The sequence below is a fragment of the Diceros bicornis genome, chromosome 18 (assembly GCF_020826845.1).
Source record: "Diceros bicornis minor isolate mBicDic1 chromosome 18, mDicBic1.mat.cur, whole genome shotgun sequence".
Taxonomy (NCBI): Eukaryota; Metazoa; Chordata; class Mammalia; order Perissodactyla; family Rhinocerotidae; genus Diceros; species Diceros bicornis.
This window is the reverse complement of record NC_080757.1, coordinates 13,644,048-13,665,837: the sequence shown is the minus strand read 5'-3', so window position 1 is coordinate 13,665,837 and position 21,790 is coordinate 13,644,048. Positions and strand designations below refer to the sequence as shown.

Here is a 21,790-nt window from a genome sequence, read left to right as displayed (position 1 = left end):
CACAATTTTACCTCATTTTATTATAAGGAATTGTTACAGAAAATGCAAATATCAGTAATTGAAAAATACATTCCATTACATGGACTCCAAAGAAACAATGCGGATAAGCGCCATGGTCCTATCTGTCCCACACTGAGCATCACCCACAGTGGCTTGGAAGCCAAGGTGATCAACTGAAAATGTGTGCCTGCAGTTCCTGCCCAGCTGCTGCTCTTCCCCTGGGTGTCACATAAGTATGTCACGGTAACAGCCAACTCCACACATTTGCCAAAAAAGGACAAGTCATTAAGTCAAACAGTCTGCCAAATCAAGATTCCCTAGCTACAGAAAACCAATGTTGTCAGTTGTAACAGGTTAATATATTATCTATGCCACACAAAAAAAGAACTGTACAGGCAATGATCTTCCAAAGAAAGTCTTTAAGGCATCTATGATAACTTCCGGGAATTTAATAAGTGTTTAGTATCTTGTAAAACAATCAGCTTTTCACTAGAGTACTTCCATAAAATGAGAATGTGGCTTCCAAAATCCTTTAGAAGTTGTTTGCCCTCTGCTTCCTCCTCTCCCCGGCTGGGGGTGGGGAGCTTTGGTGCTTCAGATTAGTGGGGGCTGGGCTAGCGAACCCCATGCCCAGTTCTTCTGGGGCTTGTCCTGAGGGCTGCAACCCCAGGTCCTGAAGAAAGCTTGTTTCAGGAGCTCTCTCCCAGGCTCAAACCTGCAAGCTCCGGGTGAATCTGTCATGGAAGTGTTACATTTACTCGCTCATGCTACTGTCACCTGGGGAGTTAGTTTGCCTCTCAGGTCTAAGCATTACATAGTTCAATAGTGTTCTTTTTCTTCAGATAAAAGAATCCTAGATAGAAATCAAGGCTCTCCTGCTCCTAAGACTTTCCCTCCACTTCATGCCTACGGACAAGATTAACACAATACCATTCAATACAAGAGGTGGGGGACATGACTTGGGAGTGGTGGTGAACCCACAAGCATGCCAAGCTCCATGCAGGGACCCCATTCAGGGAGAAGAGTGAGGAAGCTGAATAGGGCAGTCAGAAGTGACTCAGGGCTCTGAGGTAGAGGACTGATGGTCACATGGACCCCACTCCTGGAGAGAATATGGCAGGTGAACTGAGCAGTCTAATCCAGCCACGACTAAATTGGCAATTGGGGTTGACAGTGCACAGGCAACCAACTCCAAATGGAACACATGTTCTAACACATCGTTCAGTGAGACATCACTAAGAAGATAACTGAAAGTTAAAAAGTCCTAAGTGTAGGCACTTACGTTTGTGGGAAATTCCTGTTATAGGATCATAGCAAGTTACTTTTAGCCATTCGATTTACATATAGCACATGGTTTGTACCTTCCTCTTTAAAACAAAGACTGTTAAGAATATACTGTATAATAAATATGGTGATGAGCAAGAGGCAGTTAAAAAGCTAATTCAGCGTAACAATGTTGACTGATACAGCAAATTATATTTCAGTAAAATTTACTCTTCCTGCTCTACTCATTCACAACTGGCAACTTTCTGAATGAATAAAATTGAAGTTTTGCTACTAGTATTTAAGCTATGGATTAAAATTTAACAAGAACAGCTAGGCAGTTCTGTAGTCAAGTCTGACAGCTTGGAGAACACAAAGGGGACTGAGAGCTCGTGAAGTCCCACCCGGCAGCCACCACTCAAGGAACCTGCTGAGTGCAGCCCAGTAAGCATCAGCATGGGCAGGGAGATTTCCTAAGACTGTGGAAAGGTGCTTTCTCTAGATCTACAAGAACACACCCTGAAGCCAATGCATAACTCACAAAATGTTCCCCCAATCCATGGCTGCTCAGTACCATAGCTATCCCTGGATTCTGAAGAAAGAGAAGCTTGACTCAACATATTTTAAACATGATTTTAAGTGCAATTAGAGGCAAGACTGTTATTGAAATTGGTATGGCAGGGCAGGGGCAGGACAGTCAGCCTCACACTTGATTGATTTCCCGTCCTCCTCTCTCCACCATGAATGTTAAAAGAACAAGTATAAAAGTACCAACCACCTCAATTCATATCTGAAGCATATTATCTTACTTTCCAATTAAAGAATCAAGCCACCTAACTAAAGCCCTACTTCCTCGTGGCCCTGTTCAGGCAACAGAAAATGGAAACTGACCACATGCCTTACATGATCAAGTGTTTGCCAAGACTAGTTGTTTTTCTATAAAAATTCTATATGAAATACGTCACAGACTTTAGAGGACAGGGCAACTCTTCTAATTAATTTTTTCTTTTGAACACTGTACACAAGCTCATATTAACATGGGAAGCATATATATCTTATAAATCACAGAAATATTAAAAAAAAGTAGCACTCTGGTTTATCAGCTCATTTTACACACACATTTAGGCAACAGAATGTATAAATCTACAGCAACGTAGAGGACATACCACTATCCAAAAGAAACAAACAAAAAAACAGGCTCTTGCAAAAAAATATTTAGTCCCTTTTACACATGTATCCATATTTCATTAATGCAAATAAAATGTAGTGGTTATTAAATGTCTGAAAAAATCAGCATGTATGATTGAGACGGTTAATCTCCGAGTATAACTGTACACACGTTGCTCATCTCAGAGTTGTTTTTTTTTTTTTCCAAGGCAGTGGTAGAAGTTTCTCTTTAAATGTGCATTTTTAAAAAACTGGCCAAACCTTCAAAAGAAAAGTTTAACACCTCAGGGTTAAGCTATATACTAGCAGCGACTATGGCCCAATAAGCTGTGGGGGCCTCACTCAGCACACAAGCCAGAGCCTTCCAAAACAGGGTCACACACGCTTGGCCAGGGCCTTTGGCTGTTGGCTCTTATGGGGCAGGGCAAGCTATACAGACCTGGGACGGGGGACCAACAGCACTCACAGCATAACTAGGGAAGGGTCCAGCAAGAAGCATTCATGTCAAGGAGATGGCACAGCCTGAGGCTGGGATTCCCCTTCTCATCACTTGGCCTGTGTGACTCTCTTGCTCCAAGTGACACTCTGCAGGGGTTTTTCTTTTAAGACTTTGTGTGAGGTCAGGCCCAGTCCAAGCTGATCATTAGAATCATTGATGCATGGATGTGTGAGGATATTTTTGAATATGGATTTTTAAATTGGAATCACCAATAATGCAGCTATATAAAAAGTGCAGCACAATCAAAGTGCATTTCCTCCACCACTCCCTAGTGGCAGAGGGACCGAGGACTCCACAGACGGGACACAGCTAGATGAGAGAATGAGATGGCTGCTGGGAGGTGTCAAGCTGCCAGACTGCACCCCTGACACCTGAGGAGCATGAATACTGGTAAAGCTTTCAGTTGTTAAGGCCACGATTTTTTAGCTCTCATCTTTGAACCCTGTTTAGAAAGATTTCACCTTTTTTAAAGGGGTAGCTCACTAAAAATACAGCTTAGCTTTTCAAAAAAAAAAAAGACTTCAGGGCAAGAGGATCCTATCATCTTTATGAAAACACTGTGCAGAAGTCCATAGCCACTTACCCTAGAGCAAAGCCAGCTCTCATGGAGCAGCCAGACGCCAGCTTCCTACTGTTAGGTTCTGCCTAGTAAGTCCGCCCAGGCAGGAAGACTTCATGAATGCTCTGAGATGGACATTAAGCTACTGGAAGGGAAAATGGTTTTCGAAGTGTCCTTCTATGTTGCTAGCAGAATGCGGTTTAATTCCTATTACATTTACAACTTAGGCTAAATGGCCTGGTCCAATTAGTGAGACATCTAATGAACTCAATCACAGTCCGACACGCTGACAATCATACAGAATCATTTGAAATGGCATCTATCACACCATGGTCCTTAACTGTTCCAGTCTATTGCTGCAGGAAGACGAATGCCAGCTCCTGCTCTGGGTGGGGTCAGGCTGGTGAGCAGAGCAGCTGCTGGGGAGGTGACTGGAGACGTGGCCTGGACCCTCCTGTGGGCTCACTAAGAGACCCCACCCAAAGTCAGTACATCAAAGCAAATGTTGCAAACTCGCACAGGCTTGTTCAGATCAAACTTTATAATAGGAATCTCCTTGGTCGAGCATTTATGGCAAAGAAGACGTCCGCAGTGACGACTGTGGAAGCAAAGAAAGGAAGCATGAGAGTGGTGCTAAAGAGCGGACTGCTTCCAGTGCTTGAGGACAGCCACAGCAGCGCCCTTGGCAGACAAGGCAAGCCCACGACAGAACTCTGTGGTCAGCTCTGCCCCTTGCCAGCCGAGTTACTCCAATGCATGTATAATTTATAGTCCATGAAAACAAAATTCTAGCCAATAATTAAGTTAAAGTGATACTGCAGAAGGCTCTTTCTTTAAAGATCAAGATGAGCTCAGCAGTAGCCATAGAACTGTCTCATTTTAATGGGAACAACAACTCAGTTCTCTGTGGAGCAGCCGTGCTCAGGCTAGAGGCACACTTCCTCTGAGGGAGGGAACTCAGCTCAGTTTTGCCACACGCAGGAAGCCTGGGGAAGATGACCCAAGGCCTGACAGGCTGCCTAGGACCTGTGACCCCAACATTCAGCAGGAAAGCCACCAGTCTGAGTGCCCTCTGCCCTCCCTACATCAGTAAAGGTGTGCACAGTCCTGTCATCTCCTCACTCCATTTGTCAGGTTTTACTCAGGAGAGTGCAAGGCCTTGGCAAGTTCCTGGCTTATCGTGGAAAAAGGTGGAAGCAATGACATCAGCGGAAGTCCCCTCACTCCTCTGATTAGTGTCGTTAGGGGGGTCTTACCAATGATGTTTGCGAGTTGTGACTCCAAACTTGGCAGTGCACTCGTAGCAGTTGGAGCCGTCACACCACGGAGGCTCCTTGGACAGCATATCTGTAACACAAACAGGAGAAGACTAGTTCCTGTCAGACAGTGACTGTGCCAGGCAAGACTCAGAGCTTCGAGGGAGCAGGGAAACAGACCAGTAAATAAAGCAGACATTTGACCTCCTTCACCATGTGAAATGTCACAGAGTGACATGAGGGAAGAAGGAGCAATAGATTCTAACTGGGTCAGGGAAAGCATCACAGAGGAGAATATGGAGAACCAGCATCTGCCAGGCAGATGGGGGAGAAGAAAAGAGTGTCCCAGGTAGTGAGACAGCACAGTGTCTGAGGAGGAAATACACACAGTTAGGGATGGCTGGAGTGTAAGGAACGGCGGGGAGAGAGCAGAGACCAACAGCTAGAAAGACTGGCAGGGCCAAATGGTAAGGGCGACAGGGAGGAGGGGACCAAGACAAGAGCAAGTGAGGAGGCAGAATCTGAGATTTGGTGACTGAACAGAAGTGGGGGATGGGAGAGGGAGGCAGGGGACAGACAGCAGACAAAGGTGATTCCCAGGTTTCTAGATGGAATGACTGAGTCTGTGGTGGGACCACCGGCAGAGAAAAGACATGAGAAACAACTAGAGCAGATGAAGAGTTCAGTTTTGAGTTTCTGGAAGCTGTGGGACATTTTAGGTTGGGAGTTATCAGTGTAGATAATAGCAAGAATCACTAGTTTTATTTAGGAAACACTAAACTATACGCCATGCACTGTTCTGAATGCTCTATACACAGACTCAGACTGAGCTCACAGTGAGAAAGCAGCACGTGAGTCAGTCATTACCAAGCAGCTACATACCAGCACTGTGATGGGCTCCTATTCTGAGCTCTTTGTTTTTGGTGAGGAAGATTAGCCCTGAGCTAACATCTGTGCCAGTCTTCCTCTACTTTGTATGTGGGTTGCCACCCCAGCGTGGCTGAGGAGTGGTGTAGGTCCACGCCTGGGATCTGAACCTGTGAACCCAGGCCGCCAAAGTGGAGCGTGCCAAACTTAACCACTACGCCACAGGGCCAGCCCCACTATTCTGAGCTCTTAAAAGGCCAACTATTTGCATGGCAAATAGTAGACGAGATAGCACAGAAACACTGTGCTTTAGCACTGGCTCTGCTACAAACCAGCTTTGTGACCTTGGGCAAGTCACCTACATCAAGACCACATAGCTACTAAGTATCTCTGAGCTCGTTTCTCTGCCCTTACCATGGGGCTAACAACCCCTGTCTGTCTCCACTGTGGGTGATGACAGCACAGTGACATGCAGGCACTTGAGGAATTCTGATTCTTTCTGCCACCTCAACAGGGACAAGTAAAAACTTGCAAATATGAAATCATCAAGAGTGAAGCTCTCCTCTCCACAAAAGGAACACAGAGGAGGAAGAGTCAATGGGGGCTGAAGCAGAAGGCCATTCTGAAGGATGCAGAGAATCTGAATCAACTGAAGAACAAGGGTGTGCAGAAAAGCAGCCAGGAGCCATGGTAAGGGTGACCTGCCTGGAGCTTATGGATTTCTGGTAGGATCAGGGGATGTGGGAAACCAATGGGGGCCGCAAGGGGGGAGCACTCTGAAAAGAGACTGCCAACAGTGACCTTCCCACCATTGCTCAAAGGCCCTTCATGGCATTCACAGAAAAAGTCCTATATGGTGTCTGGAAAACTACTGGTTCAGATCTTGGAGCAAGTCATTATGAGATTTAAAAATCATTAATACATCTAGATAATCAACATTATAACTGTGCATGCACTGAAACAGCAGAAAGTGAGCCACTCACCTAACAGTCTAAATAGAAGTTGCTTGGTGGCAACCTGATAGTTGAAAATGTTGACTCCTTGGTTATTGTTCACCCCAAGGCGAGCCCCAGACCGGACGATGGCACGGCACAAGTTGGCATTCCCTTTCATGTATGCTAAGAGCAGCACTGGAAAACAAAACCACAGGCAGGGCTACTTCCCTCTTGGGCCCAGCCTGGCACTGCCAAAGGGTTGGTAGAGGACAGCTGAGGGCAGGACAGACCGCTGGCAAGACATTTGTTAGGAAAGTCCCCACCGACAAATAGAGGCCCTGTGGCTCTGGTGAGACCTCCCCAGAGGATCTGCAGCATCTTCCAGTCAAGGACCCGGCCACGAGCCAGGGGACTCCAGAGCAGCTCCAGCTCCAGAGACATATTCTTGCCCATTCAGAGCTTTGGCTACAAGAGAACTGAGGAGGGATCAGACACTGAAGGGAAAATACATCGTCTCAGTTGCCTTCCTCTGGCATGCAACACTGGGAGGACAAAGCTCTTTTTACACAACGTAACTAAATCTAAAGATCTGTGAAGTATGTACACACGGAGAAAAAAAATCAGAGTGGGCAACATGCTCCAGAAAGTTCTTCTGCCCCATGAAGCCTCTCTTCTGTGCAGGTGCAGGCCCAGTGGGAACCCAGGCTCTGGCCAGGCCATCCTACTGGCCCTCGCTACTAACATTACAGCTAATAGCGGCTCCCCTTTGCTTACCTTTACCAGACACTTTATTTAAATTCTTTCATCTAATTCTTTAAATGATCCAGTAAGATGAGGGTTATTATTTCAAATGAGAAAACAGGCATAGAAAGGTTACAAAATTTACCCAGAGTCACCCCGCTAGACTTTGACAGAGCTAGGTATTTGAAACCAGGTCCAAGTGATTCAGAAGCCTGTGGTGAAGCACCTGCCTGCCTGCCTGTTTACCTGCTCCTGGACAATGGTGCTCACTGGAGTATGTGCTGGGTCCAGCAGCTCACTCCCAGGGCTGACTCCTCTGAAGCTCAGGCTCATCACTGCTGGCTTAAAAAACACGTTCATATATCAAGAACTCTTCCCAAGGCCAAGAACTGATGACAAAATATTTGGTCCCATGCTAAGGTTCAGGACACCCCTTGGTGGCTGCATTTCTGCTAAAGGCCATGGAGGGTCTGCCTGGCGTGAGGGCGAATGAACAGGACTACTGCAGCAGCAAAGTGCTCAGAGAGCTCTGGGCTGGGAAGAAAGAGATCTGGGTTTCATCTTTGTTTCCTTACTTGAAAAATGGGGACACACTATATGCACTGCTTACCTTATAGGGTTGTGTGAGTATTAAATAAAAAGTATATCAAAAAAACTATCAAAGCTACCCAAATTAACATAGTGATTGTGGGTAGCTACAGTAACACCATGAGAGGCCTATATATTAATCCCCCTCAATAAGACGTCAGCCCTTATCTGTATACAGACATGCATCACTTAATGATGGGGACACATTCTGAGAAATGTGTCGTTAGGCGATTTTGTTGTGTGAACAACGTAGTAGATGGCAGTAGATGGTCTAGCCTACTACACACCCAGGCTGTACAGTACTGATCTTATGGGACCACCGTCACATATGTGGTCTGTCATTAACTGAAACGTTGTTATGTGTTGCATGACTGTATAACTTGCCACTTTTTCAAAGCACGTTAACACATACTGTAACACATATCCGCCTTTGAAGCATCTGTGAGGTGGTTACAGTTTATCTCTCTCCCAGGATTTGGGAGCTTGGGTAGGGCCCTAGCTGACTGGACAAGAGGTAGATGAAAGCAATAAAAACAGGAGGGCAGGCCTGTTTGGACACAGGTATGGCTTTGGAGCACCAGATACACTTCAGATGTGCTTGTGCCTAAAATCAGACACTGCCACATTCCACAGCAGGGATCTGTGACAGATGCTCACAGAGCCCAGCCGAAATGCACTGGGCTGAATGCCCTTAAATAATGACATGTGTGCCTGGGCTCTTGTTTTTCCAGGAAGCAAAGAATACAAGTAAGAGAGGACATACAAACACCTTATTACATACCTGTGTTTCCTTCTGCATCTGGTTTATCTAGAGGATACTCAGGCATGCACTCTAAGAAGAGATCAAAGATGGCTGCTGCGTTCTCTTTGCCATATTGTCCCAAAATGTGTAGTGGCGACTGGCCTCTGATAAAACAAGTTGGAAAAGTTAGGTACCTATCTGCCACGGCCATCCTGCACAAAAGAAATGGAATTTTCTGAACTCTGTGATGCTGGATAAATCTAAAGGACACATAAAAGGTCATCAAAGTTTTTTTAAAAGTATTTTACAAAATGAAAAATTCCAGGCTTCCAAAGGCTGGTCAAGTGCCCTAGTGGCCAGTTCTGCAGCGTGCACCTGGGGATAACGCAAGGCACCAGTGACCACCAGCTCTGAGGAGCCCTGGCCTCTGCTCTGGACCACACACACTCACCTCAGATTAAAGGCTTCGGCGTCCACAGTGCACTCTGTCAGAAGGACCCGGATGTTGTTGAGCCGACCGTGCATGACAGCGAGATGAAGAGCTGGGGAGTAAATCCTCTTACTGTGCCAGCCCAGAAGCACATGCAGAAAATCTCAACTCCTCCTCACCCTCACAAACCTCCCTCTAAATGGGACTTAGCCAGAGCAGCCACTGTCCACTCACAGAGCCATCTTTTCCATCTTCACCACCCCCAAGAATAAGTCATAAACGCAACCTCGTAAGAGTTTGGTTTCTGCTTCCGCAGTTATCCAAAGATGAGATGTAATGGTTTCACAAGAAGCCACTTGAGACTTTTAGGGTTACCATTCCGACTGGAAGGCTGACCCAGGGCCTGGTCAGTGACAGACTGGATGCCCTGCTCAGAGCATTTCCTGTCACAGCTCTGCCCTGTAAAAGCCAACCTCCTTGAGGGCAAGAAGATTCAAGGGCGCAGTGCACCTCCACCCCCAGAATGGAGGGACTGCTTAAGGCATTCAGCACTGGACACAGGGGAATGACTGGTAATTACCATTATTTCCATTCTCATCCACAGCAGCAAAGTCCACTCCATTCTCTAAGAGGACTGAGCAGATGGTGGGCAGGTCCTGCTGGGCAGCGAGATGGAGGGCGGTCTGGCGGTGCTTGGTTAATTCATTCACTTTGGCTCCTGCAAGAAGCTGTTGAAGTTGATTACATGAGCAGCCTCTCTACCACAACCAACCAGGGTCCCACTTAAGGGAGCAAGCCTGTCTGTCTTCTAATATCCACGGAGTCTGCCCTGGTGCCAAAGCTGGGAGCATAAAGGCCTCACACACACTCCTGGTGAGGCATAAGCCAGCAAAACCTGTCCCAAGGGCAAACAGGCAATTAACAAAATGTTAAAAAGCCATTCCCTTAGGACACAGAAATTCTACTTCTAAGACTTTGGTATATAAAACTACACAGGACGGCAGTGGTGTTCACTGCACTATATAAGGGTGTCCACTGCTTATATAAGTAAAACCTCCTTAGGCTCTCAGGGTGGCAGGCAAATTAATGAACACATGGCCTGATTCCCTACTACATTGAGGCCCACCTCTGCCTCCTTAGCTGTTTCCCCCATGTCCAGTCTGTGTCTGGTGTCCATCAGATCCACCTCCTCAATCATTCTCCAGTCCATCTCTCACTGCCATTGCCTCCCCTAGGCCTCTTCACTCGCGACCCCACCCCCTCATATTCCACCCCCAAGGTAAATGCTCTCTCAGCTCTAACACATATCAAGTCATAAAGGTTTTTCTAAAAAGCATTTTTCAAAAACAAAAATGGCAGGGCACCAAAGGCTGGTCAAGCGCCCCAGTGGCCAGTTCTGCAGCATGCACCTGGGGCTGATGGGAGGCACCAGCAACTGCCAGCTCTTAGGCGCCGGCCAGGTGACACGGAGCCCTGGTCTTGGCTCTGGACCATACTCTTAGTTCAAACACTTAACAAGGGTTTCTCCATGGCCGCAAGGATAAAGGCTGCTCACAGTTCTTGGTCTGAAACATGACACTCACAATCTGGTCTCTACCTGCCTCTCCAACCACATCTCCTACTCTCTACCCAAATTTCAACCAAACTTTTCTACTTAAACACACCACATGCACTTTCCAGTCTCCATATCTTTGTTCAGACCCTTCCCGTCTAGGCAGCATTATGTTGTGCTGGAAAAGGCAGGCTTTGAAGTCAAATAGAAATGGCTAAAATCCCAGCTACACTACTGACTAGCTGATAATCTTAAGGAAAAGAAAATTCTTTTTTTTTTTTAATCCCCCCCCCCCGCCCCCAAAGCGCCAGTAGACAGTTGCATGTCATAGCTGCACATCCTTCTAGTTGCTGTATGTGGGACGTGGCCTCAGCAAGGCCAGAGAAGCGGTGCGACGGTGCGCGCCCGGGATCCGAACCCGTGCCGCCAGTAGCGGAGTGCGTGCATTTAACCGCTAAGCCACGGGGCCGGCCCAGAAAATTCTTTCTAAGCTCAAATTTCCTCCTTTGTAAAATGTAAAAAGTTTCCTACACCCCTCCAGGTGGTTTCAACAGTTAAGAGGTGGTAAGCTCCCCGACACTGGCCTTGGCAATGATATTTTGGATCTGACTCCAAAAGCACAGGAAACAAAAGCAAAAATAAACAAGTGGAACTACAAACTAAAAAGCTTCTGCAGAGCAAAGGAAACCATCAACAAAATGAAAAGGCAACTTACTGAATGGAAGAAAAAATCTGCAAATCATATATCCGATAAGGGGTTAATATCCAAAATATATAAAGAACTCATACAACTCAATAGCAAAAAACCAAACAATCTGATTAAAAACGAGCAGAGGATCTTAACAGACATTTTTCCAAAAAAAACACACAGATGGCCAATAAGTACACGAAAAAGTGCTCAACATCACTAAGCATCAGGGAAATGCAAATCAAAACCACAATGAGATATCTATCACCTCATACTTGCTAGAATGGCTATTACCAAAAACACAAGAAATAACAAGTGTTGGCAAGGATGTGGGGAAAAGGGAACCCTTGTGCACTGTTGGTGGGAATGTAAATTGGTGTAGCCACTATGGAAAACAGTATGGAGGTTCCTGCGAAAATTAAAAATAGAACTACCATATGATCCAGCAATCCTACTTCTGGGTATCTACCCAAGGGAAACACTAATTTGAAAAGATATATGCACCCCCTTGTTCACTGCAGCATTATTTACAATAGCCAAGATACAGAAACAACCTAAATGTCCACTGATAGATGAATGGATAAAGAAGATGTGGTATATATAAATGGAATACTATTCAGCCATAAAAAAGAAGGAAATCTTGCCATTTGAAACCACCTGCATGGACGTTGAGGGCATTATGCTAAATGAAATAAGTCAGACAGAGAAAGACAAATAAATACTGTATGATCTTACTTATATGTGGAATTTAAAAAACAAACAAAAACCAAGCTCATAGATACAGAGAACAGACTGGCAGTTGCCAGAGGTGGGGGGATGGGTACGGAGGGGATGAAATGGTGAAGGAGGTCAAATGTCAAAAGGTACACACTTCCATTTATAAAATAAATAACTAAATCATGGGGGTATAATGTACAGCATGGTGACTACAGTTAACAATACTGTATTGTACATTTGAAAGTTGCTAACAGAGTAAATCTTAAAAGTCCTCATCACAAGAAAAAAAATTTTTTTCTATATATGGTGACAGATGTTAACTCGATTTACTGTGGTGATCATTTTGCAATATATGCAAATATCAAATCAATATGTTGTAGACCTGAAACTAATATATCAGTTATACCTCAATTAAAAAAAGACTAATAAAAAAGAGAGACAGCTCATGTGAAAGCACCAGCTGGATGCCTGACACTGAGCAGGCAAACAACAGAAGTGGATCTCCCTTCCCTTCATGCTCCCACCTGTCTCTGCCATCCAAATCCTGCTTTCTCTCAAAACTTCTCTCCAGCATCTGGAGATGCTGTGTTGGCTCAGCTCCCCAAATTCCTGCTGGCCTTTCACAATACCTGGCAAAACACCTGTGATGAGAGATTCCGCACACACTGCACAACATGCTTTGCCTACATGTTACATGCAATAATGTTTTGGCGACACTTACCAAATTGCGAACGATAATCTCTGAGCCTGCTTGGACCGCAAGGTGCAAAGGGGTCAACTTGGAAGCATCCTGGACTCTGGAATTCACATTAGCTTGGACACTGATCAGGAACAGGACACTTTCAATATCAGAGTTCTGGACTGCCACGTGAAGAAAATTCCGGCCCTTGTTATCCACCTAAAGTAACAAGTGGGAACTGAAGTATTAGTGGGCTCTCCCTTGCAAGAGTGCCTCCTGAGCACCTGCAAGCTGTGCTGACCACTGGAGAGGTCGTGGTATAGTCCTTCCCTCTGTTCCAGGAAGCTCCCTCCCAAGAACCAACACTAAATGCTCCCCCTACCGGCACCTAGCAGACCCATTCTATATATTTGTGCACATGACCACGTGTGCATGGTGACATTCACATGGTCAGAGAAAGGGAGCCACTGCACCGATCCAAGCTGCCCTGACACCCTCCTGCTGCAGGAGCTGGACTTGGAAAGCCAAGAAAGAGACAACCTGAGGGACAGGGAAAGGAAGGCACCAAAATACTGGGATGCAAAGGTGGAGAAAGGCAAAGGTGGAGACTAGCCTTGGGAGTCTCCTGCTTTGGCTAAAACAAGCACCCAGCATGCAATACCAGGCTGACTCCTGAGCAAACAAATCTTCAGAAAGTTTCAGCAAGTTTTCTCTTTTGCTGAGCTACAGGATAATAAATAGTACATGTTGAGGGAGACAGCCAACAGTATGTCGTAGACTTTGCTCCACTGATGTAAAGCAGACAAAAGCTCACATTAGAGGATGGTTATGAGAGCTGTCATAGCAGTATGAGTGCTCAGTGAGAAGTGAGGGAGACACCAACATGCTACACACACACCATGCTCCCTCACACACACACGTCCACAGCATGTGCTGGAATCATAAGCAATCTATCTACAAAGGACTTTGATCAACAGAAGCAGTTTCATACTACATGGAGAGGAAATGTGAGATGACTATCTCCACTCATGAACCTTTTAACTACCTGAGCAAGGGTGAGGTTAACATCTACACAATTCAGTCACACTTATGCAAATGCTGAAGAAAAGTGATCTACAGAAGGCTGAAATATCAACCAATGGTCTTCAACCATGTTAGTATTTCATTTTGTTCCAGTCCCAAGTTTCTACTTTACCTCCATAAATGGCTTTTCACCAATCTTGGCAGTATTCTACGTGCTGGATGGAGATTCAAGTGTCTGTAGGACTGATTTAACAAACCCATCCTAGCTCCCACCTCAGCCCAGCTGCTACTGTTCTTTCCCACCCAATCTGTTGTTGCAGGTCAACAGTTCACCATCCAGATTTAGCAGCTGGTAAAGAACCACAAAGAATAAGGACAACTTAACCTGCGAAACTGAACGACAACTCCTCCTCTAAAACACTCAGAAAGTCGCCCCAACGTCACACCAAAAGCTCCTCAAGTTCAATTTAAATTTTCTTAAGACATTCACCACTAGGGCAATTAAACAACCAAGCAAAAGCAAAGAATGACCTCAGCTGTACATGCCACAGAATTCCTATTACTGGGCCCAGCCACCCCAGCTTCCTTCTACATATGGTACCATCAGGTGGCTGACAGATAGGGCAGAGCAATTAAATCTCATCCAGCACTGACAAGACATCTAAACGGCCAAATTTTAAGAAAAGGGAGTATAATTTCAAAACAAATGTCTTTATATAGAAGAGACCTGTTTGGTTGGTGACATTTGTTTAGTCTCCATGAATCACGTTCTGCTGTGTTCAGGGCACCACAGAGAGTGCTGGGTGTTGGTCACTCACCTGCTCAGCAGCCCCAGATTCTCGTTTTAGGATGGCCTCAGCTGCCTTGTTGTTCTTGTAAGTCATGGCGCAGGCAAAAGGGGTTAGCCCTTGTCTGTCTCGTACATTCAAGTGGATATCAGGGTGAGAAATCAACAACTGAATGATGACACTGTGTTGGTTGCTAATGGCCACATGAACAGGCGTTCTTCCTTCTGCATCCTATGGGAACAAGACACAGATTTCAAAGTCCAAATGAAAGATAAAACTCGGGAAAAATATGAAGGGGGATAACTTTTAAATCAAATTCAGTTCTGAGAATCAACACTGCCACCCTGTGTTTGAAATCAGCTTTTAAAGAGGTCAGAGGGCCGGCCCCGTGGCTTAGCGGTTAAGTGTGCGTGCTCTGCTGCTGGCGGCCCGGGTTCGGATCCCGGGCGCACACCGATGCACCGCTTCTCCGGCCATGCTGAGGCCGCGTCCCACATACAGCAACTAGAAGGATGTGCAACTATGACGTACAACTATCTACTGGGGCTTTGGGGAAAAATAAATAAATAAATAAAATTTAAAAAGTTAAAAAAAAATAATAATAATAATAAAATAAAATAAAGAGGTCAGAGATGTCTGAAAGCCACTTCCCATTACCTCATGCTCCAGTGACCTGGGGCACAAACACATGTGGTTTAAATGTGTAGTCAACCTCATCTCTAAGTTATACCACTCCTTATCTGGCTATAGGGCAGCATACATAAATCTTCAAAGGTTAGAACATTGAAAAGCATCAAGGAACAGAACTCAGAGATGCTCAATTGAGCTATTAGAACATCTTTCTAAACACAGTACTCAGCTTGGGACTAGAACAAACTCGCAGAGGAAATCTATAACTAACAGGGATAGGAGGCAAAGAAAAGTTGATTGGACAAATCTTCCTCATGCTGTAGAAAGGACAAAGGCACAAAGAAGAAAAGTCTTAACTGAAATCATTAAAATTACTGAGCAGGCTGTGTGACCCAGAGAGAGTCACTTCATCTGTCTGTACCTTATCCCCCTTCATGCAGAGCCAGGACTGGAGAATCTGCAAGGTCCCTTGCGATAAAGTGAGATTTCCCTAATTCTGAGGTTATCACCTATCTCCCTGGAAAAGAGAGTCTCCATACCTGTGCGTTCACATTGGCACCGAACTCCAGAAGACACTGTATGGTCTCTTCTAGCCCCCAGGAGGCTGCCAAATGCAAGGGAGTCTGCCCATCTCTGGCCTCTTCCTCTCCTTCTCCGTTAGCACCGGGTTGTCTGGGACTATTCACATCGCAGCCACTGAAAGGGAATGGGAAATAAGAGGAAGGCTTTGAGAGCTATGCTTGCACCTAGTCTAAAGGCATGCTGACAAACGTACAGCAGCAGCCTCATCCAATCCAACAGGAAAGCTGCCGCTGCCTAGGATTGCTCTCCTTGGCCTTTGGCCTCAAATACTGGTATCTGGGCCGCACTCCCACAGGTTCTTCTGCAATTGGTCTTGGGGGCAACCTGGGCATCAAAATTCTTAAAAGCTCCCCCAGGACATTGGCATGCATTTAAAGTTTGAGAACCACTGTTCTAAAGGTTTCCTGAATAACCTTGCCTCTCACACATCCTGCACTCTTGAGAGGCCATGGAGCCTGTTATGGCTCATACATCTCGGTGGGACCCTGTAGAGGCCATCTGGTCTCCTCCAACCCAGTCTCCTGGCTTCACTGTGTGAACTGGTCTGATTTGATTACAGGAGCCTATATGGCTCCCAAAGCAGGAAGCTGGCTTAGCTTTTAGACTCTGTGATCTGGGCACACGAGCCCCTCTCTTCACAAGTGAGTCAAGTTCCTTGACTGACTTGACAGAACAGTGACCCTCTGATGGTCTTAACTATGAAAGTAAATTATACAGGCATGTCAAGACTGCAGTTGGATTAAATGAGAAAAGAGCCAGTTTGCAATAAGCTAAATAAGATTTGAAGAGATACTTAGGCTTCTCAGACCTGCGAATAAGAAAGCAAGCAGTGGACTCATTGTTTTCATCAATGGCTCTGTGCAGGAGTGTCTGAAGGCACCCACTAGGTCCTGGACCCCAGCATGTGGCATCGCAACCATGTCTGACCTGCAGAAAAACACAGGTTACTCGTAAACACTGCCTAGCAAAGGTGAAAATTTTTATTACCATCTCTGGGCTCTATGCACATTATTAGATCCATTTTTCAGGTAAGATACAGTTGATAGTTATTTTAATCTGTATCACTCATTAGTTTTACAAACACTGATTAAAATCTGCTTCTGTGCAAGTTCTTGCACTAGGTCCTCTGGGATGGGTTTGGGAAATATTAGATAGATATGTTTAATTAGTGCCCTCAAGAGCTGTGTTCTAGAAAAGACAGAAAACACACACAAGTGCATGCGTACACACATACTCATAAGCCCCCAGTAACACACACCTGTATTTAACAGGTAATTCCAATAACAACTGGGTAAAACTCCCAGGTACAAAATGTCTTAATGTCACATTTCAGCCCCTTCAGAAAGCTAAACGAGAACTTCCAGGGTTACCTCCACTTCTGAGGCCTGTCTTCTGAACAAGAGAGACAAACCTGAGATTTGGGAATTTATCACTCTGTTGATAGCAAGGGCAACCCACATGAAATTAACCTGCCTCAGGAGAACGCTCCTGAAGAAATCAGCTCTCCTGCTTTTTGATAAAGTATCAAAAAGTATTGATAAAGTATTGATAGTATTGATAAAGACAGCCTAAAAAGAGTGTTGGCCAAGACTATGTTAAATGGCAAGTTTGTTTTTTTTCTGGTGAGGAAGATTGTCCTTGAGCTAGTATCTGTTGCTAATCTTCTTCTTTTTGCTTGAGGAAGATTGTCCCTGAGCTCACATCTGTGCCCATCTTCCTCAATATTGTATGTGGGACGCCACGTCAGCATGGCTTGATGAGCGCTGTGTAGGTCCGTGCCCAGGATCTGAACCTGTGAACCCCAGGATGCCGAAGCAGTGTGTGCGAACCAACCACTACGCCACCAGGCCGGTCCCGAACTGCAAGTTTCTTTTTTATTTTTCCTTGTGAAGAAGACCAGCCCTGAGCTAACATCTGATGCCAATCCTCTTTTTTGCTGAGGAAGACTGGCCCTGGGCTAACATCCATGCCCATCTTCCTCTACTTTATATGGGATGCCACCACAGCATGGCCTGACAAGCGGCGTGTCGGTACGTGCCCAGGATCCAAACCAGCGAACCCTGGGCCACCGCAGCAGAGCATGCGCACTTAACCGCTTGCGCCACCGGGCTGGCCCCCCAAACTGCAAGTTTCTTTAACATGACTTTCAACTGCTCGTCTTTGACCCAATTTGTTACTTGGCAGATCTCTTGCTCCTTGCGATTGCTATGTAGGCACTAAATCCATCTCTGACACAAAACATCCCCATGTATAAACAGAGGCTAAAGTTGAGCTTCTCTCACCAGCGTGGACGCGATATCCTCCAGATTATTTGCCAACGCGAGCCAAAGTGGAGGGTTTCCCTTCTCATCCGGCACAGACATGTCAGCTCCTCGGGTGCATATGGCATCCACTACCAGGGGAAGCTGATTTCTGATGGCCAGCTGAAGGGCTGTCTCCCCATCCTGGGTCCTGCCAGGACATGCACACCAAAACCAACTTTTTTAGCTAGAGCCAAATGACACAGGATGCCCTTTTGGGCATTCTAGAGGCCAGAATCCACTGTATTCCTCAAACACACTTCACTCACATTCATTAATATTCTTTCAAAGAAATTTAACCTGTCAATAGCATCTGTCTCTTCTGCCTTGTAAAAAAAATATAGCCATGCCATCCTATTGCACCCAGAAGATAAGTGACCAACATCCAACGTGTTGAAATCTTACAGGTCTATAAGCTGCTTTTAACAGCATCTTAATAAAATGCCACCCCAAATACCCACTTCACAGAACCCTTCTTTCACCCACTCAGTCACTCAGGGTCACCTGACATTGGAGACAAAGATAAATTCCTTTGAAAATACAAAAACAAAATTTAACTGTATGGGGCCGGCCCCGTGGCTTAGCGGTTAAGTGCGTGCGCTCCACTGCTGGCGGCCTGGGTTCAGATCCCGGGCGTGCACCGACGCACTGCTTCTCCGGCCATGCTGAGGCCGTGTCCCACATACAGCAACTAGAAGGCTGTGCAGCTGTGACATACAACTATCTACTGGGGCTTTGGGGGGGGGGGGGAATTAAAAAAAAAAAAATTTAACTGTATGTACTTTTTCTTCCTCGAGCTTTTCTTTTCTTTTTTTTTTTGGTGAGGAAGATTAGCCCTCAGCTAACATATGTTGCCAATCTTCCTCTTTTTGCTTGAGGAAGATTGGCCCTGGGCTAACATCTGTGCCCATATTCCTCTATTTTGTATGTGGGACGCCGCCATAAAATGGCTTGAAGAATGGTGTAGGTCCATGCCCGGGATCCAAATGTGTGAACACTGGGCCACCAAAGTGCAGCGCTCTGAACTTAACCACTATGCCACTGGGCTGGCCCCTCCTCAAGCTTTTTTGATAGCTTATTTGTTGCAACGTTCTTCATTATAACTGAAATTCCCACTCAAATAATTGATTTTGGAATGTCTTTTTTAATGAGACTTGTGCAATATTGTGCACTGGTTTTGAAAGGTTCAAACAAGAGCAAAGTAAAATTCCTCTTCTCCATCTCACGAGTCTATGAGTCCAGAGTCTACGATTATATTCAGTTACAACATTGCATTTGTACTTCTTCAGTCATTGTTTCTCTTCCTTTATTTAAAAAGGAACAAAAATATTTTCTACAGGCAATGCTATGCTTTTGAACCATCTTAATTAAATGTGACCTTGTGTTGCGGCGTGGAGTGCTGTTCCAGCCCACCTGACATTTATGTCCGCCTGGTGCTCCAGAAGAAAGAGTGCACTCTTGCTATCCTGCCGCTGCATGGCCATGTGCAGCAAGGTCTGCCCCGCTGACATGGTGTCGTTGATGCAAGCCCCGGAGCCCAGCAGCTGGGCTGCGATCGTGTGCATGCCTGGGAAATAAACAAGCCCTGATTAAGGCATGCTTAGCTTTTCCCACTTCCTCAACATCTTACTACAACATACCTCCCTCTCAACTTCTCAAAGCCAGCAGTTTCCCAATGGAGATGACAGGCTTAACCCAAACAGAAAGGTTATTTTACAACCAAATGATTAGCTCCAACCCCTCCATACCTCCCTCCCTGCCTCTCCCTCTCACCCACCCTTCTGCCATCTGTCTGTCTGCAGACGTCACAGCCTTGGGTATCACCTTACCCGTCCATAACGCCAGGCCCAGCACAGTCTGGTCTCGGGAATCCTTGAGGCTGAAGTCCGGAATAATTTGCAAGTTGTTGGTGGCATGAAGAGCATTAGCTAAAGTTTTTAAAAAGGACAGAACACTTGATTTCACCATCCCATGGATCATATATTATTATTTTTTTTTTTTGAGGGAGATCAGCCCTGAGCTAACATCCGCGCTAATCCTCCTCTTTTTGCTGAGGAAGACCGGCTCTGAGCTAACATCTATTGCCAATCCTCCTCCTTTTTTTTTCCTTCCCCAAAGCCCCAGTAGATAGTTGTATGCCATAGTTGCACATCCTTCTAGTTGCTGTATGTGGGACGCGGCCTCAGCATGGCCGGAGAAGCGGTGCGTCGGTGCGCGCCTGGGATCCGAACCCGGGCCGCCAGTAGCAGAGCGCACGCACTTAACCGCTAAGCCACCGGGCCAGCCCCCCTTGGCTCATATTTAAAGTATTCAAGAGAATAAAGGCTCAGTTTCAAACTGACTGGCTATGATACGATCATTTCTATACAAACAGAACAGGTAAATCTTCTTGTGGGGAGTGGAAGCCCACAAATCTGATATTTTGGAGCAAAGCTTATGGGGAAAATGACTGTTTTTAAAGCTTAGAACACTGAATCTTCACCAAAGGACAACAGACTCCACTATGGAAACACACATTAATTACCTGATTACTGAAAAGAAGATCAGAATAATGCCCTGGTGATGTTTGCCTAATACCTAATTCCAACCACCTTACAACTCCTGTGAGGACCAAGAAAAAGGCACTCTACTTAAAATCCCACTTCCTTCCGCACGCACAGTGCTAAAAATACTGGCCTTAACAAGGATATAGGCAAGAGTAAAAGAAATTTCAGGACAGAGAAGAGAAAAATCTGAGGATGACTTTCTGAGGGAAATGGGCCTCCTCTACTGCAGGGGCTTCCCTTGGCCCCACTTTCTGGCTCCTCTCTCATGGCTCACCTGCCAGGGAGGCTCAGAGGCAGAGGAGAAGACTGACAAGCTCGTGGAGGACCTGCCACAGCAAAGTTCTCAAAGAGAGTGCTCACGCCAAGGCAAACCTTTGCCTGACCTACACTGAAACAGCCTGGGGAAACACCCCAAAATATACCCCAAGAGAGAAGCAGTCAAAGGTTCTAACACCTTAACCCAACAGGTGAGATGGGCAGGCCCCATTCTGAAAATGTACACAGGGAAACACAGTAGTCAGGAGCTAGACTACATGCATATCTGGTTTGAACTGAAAACAGTTTTTGGGTAAGAAAACTCACCAATGGAAGAAACATCAACTCTGTAACTGCTCAAAACCACTGTTAGAAGGTCAAAGTGATGGGCAGTAATTCCCAGCTACCTACCTTTTTGCTCCAGGATGACAGAGACCACATCTGGATGATTATAGGCAATTGCCATGTGCAGCGGTGTCTGCAGATAGACCATGTCCACTGAGCTGGTCAGGGATGCAGCCTCCTTTGGCAAAGGCAGAGCTTCCTCCGTCTGCAGGTTTGGGTTGGCACCTTGCTGCAGGAGCTCTGCAGTGAGGTTAGCCAGGCCATGCCGACAGGCTGTGTGCAACGGGGTTTCTCCCTGAACAGAAACAAATGGCCCAAATGAAACCACTTTCAGGCTGGGAGTTCCCTTCACAAAGGGATAATGAAAACCCAAGTGCTGAAACTCAGGTCCCTAGTGCCAGTCACAGCCCTTGGCTCACCCTGTCACCAGCTGACCTCCAGAACTTTTGTCCCCCTGTTCCCAGTCTCCTCTCCTTCCCTTTCCACTGTGCCATCATCCTTAGTTTCTTTAATGTCTTCCCAAGTACCCTCCAAACGCCGTGGCTCCTCATCTTCCTCATTTCCAATGACCTTCTTAACCACCCTTCACTTTGTTTTTATAATTATTTTGCTAATTATAAAAATGACATGATTATTAA

At 45.8% G+C, this 21,790-nt stretch overlaps 1 protein-coding gene across 1 annotated transcript in view; it reads right to left on the bottom strand.

Annotated features, from left to right (window-relative positions):
• The window catches only part of ANKFY1 (ankyrin repeat and FYVE domain containing 1), an 88,839-nt gene continuing 67,049 nt past the window's right edge, over nt 1-21,790 (bottom strand). Inside the window, exons 12-25 of the mRNA XM_058560030.1 lie at nt 21,219-21,447; nt 19,836-19,934; nt 19,420-19,573; nt 17,989-18,157; nt 16,515-16,633; nt 15,664-15,820; nt 14,525-14,725; nt 12,726-12,902; nt 9,628-9,775; nt 9,069-9,159; nt 8,657-8,781; nt 6,595-6,741; nt 4,745-4,835; nt 1-4,086 (exon numbers count right to left, since the gene is read on the bottom strand). Coding sequence (XP_058416013.1) covers nt 3,954-4,086; nt 4,745-4,835; nt 6,595-6,741; nt 8,657-8,781; nt 9,069-9,159; nt 9,628-9,775; nt 12,726-12,902; nt 14,525-14,725; nt 15,664-15,820; nt 16,515-16,633; nt 17,989-18,157; nt 19,420-19,573; nt 19,836-19,934; nt 21,219-21,447 — 2,040 coding nt within the window. The 3' untranslated portion in view covers nt 1-3,953. The remainder of the gene's footprint in view (nt 4,087-4,744; nt 4,836-6,594; nt 6,742-8,656; nt 8,782-9,068; nt 9,160-9,627; nt 9,776-12,725; nt 12,903-14,524; nt 14,726-15,663; nt 15,821-16,514; nt 16,634-17,988; nt 18,158-19,419; nt 19,574-19,835; nt 19,935-21,218; nt 21,448-21,790) is intronic.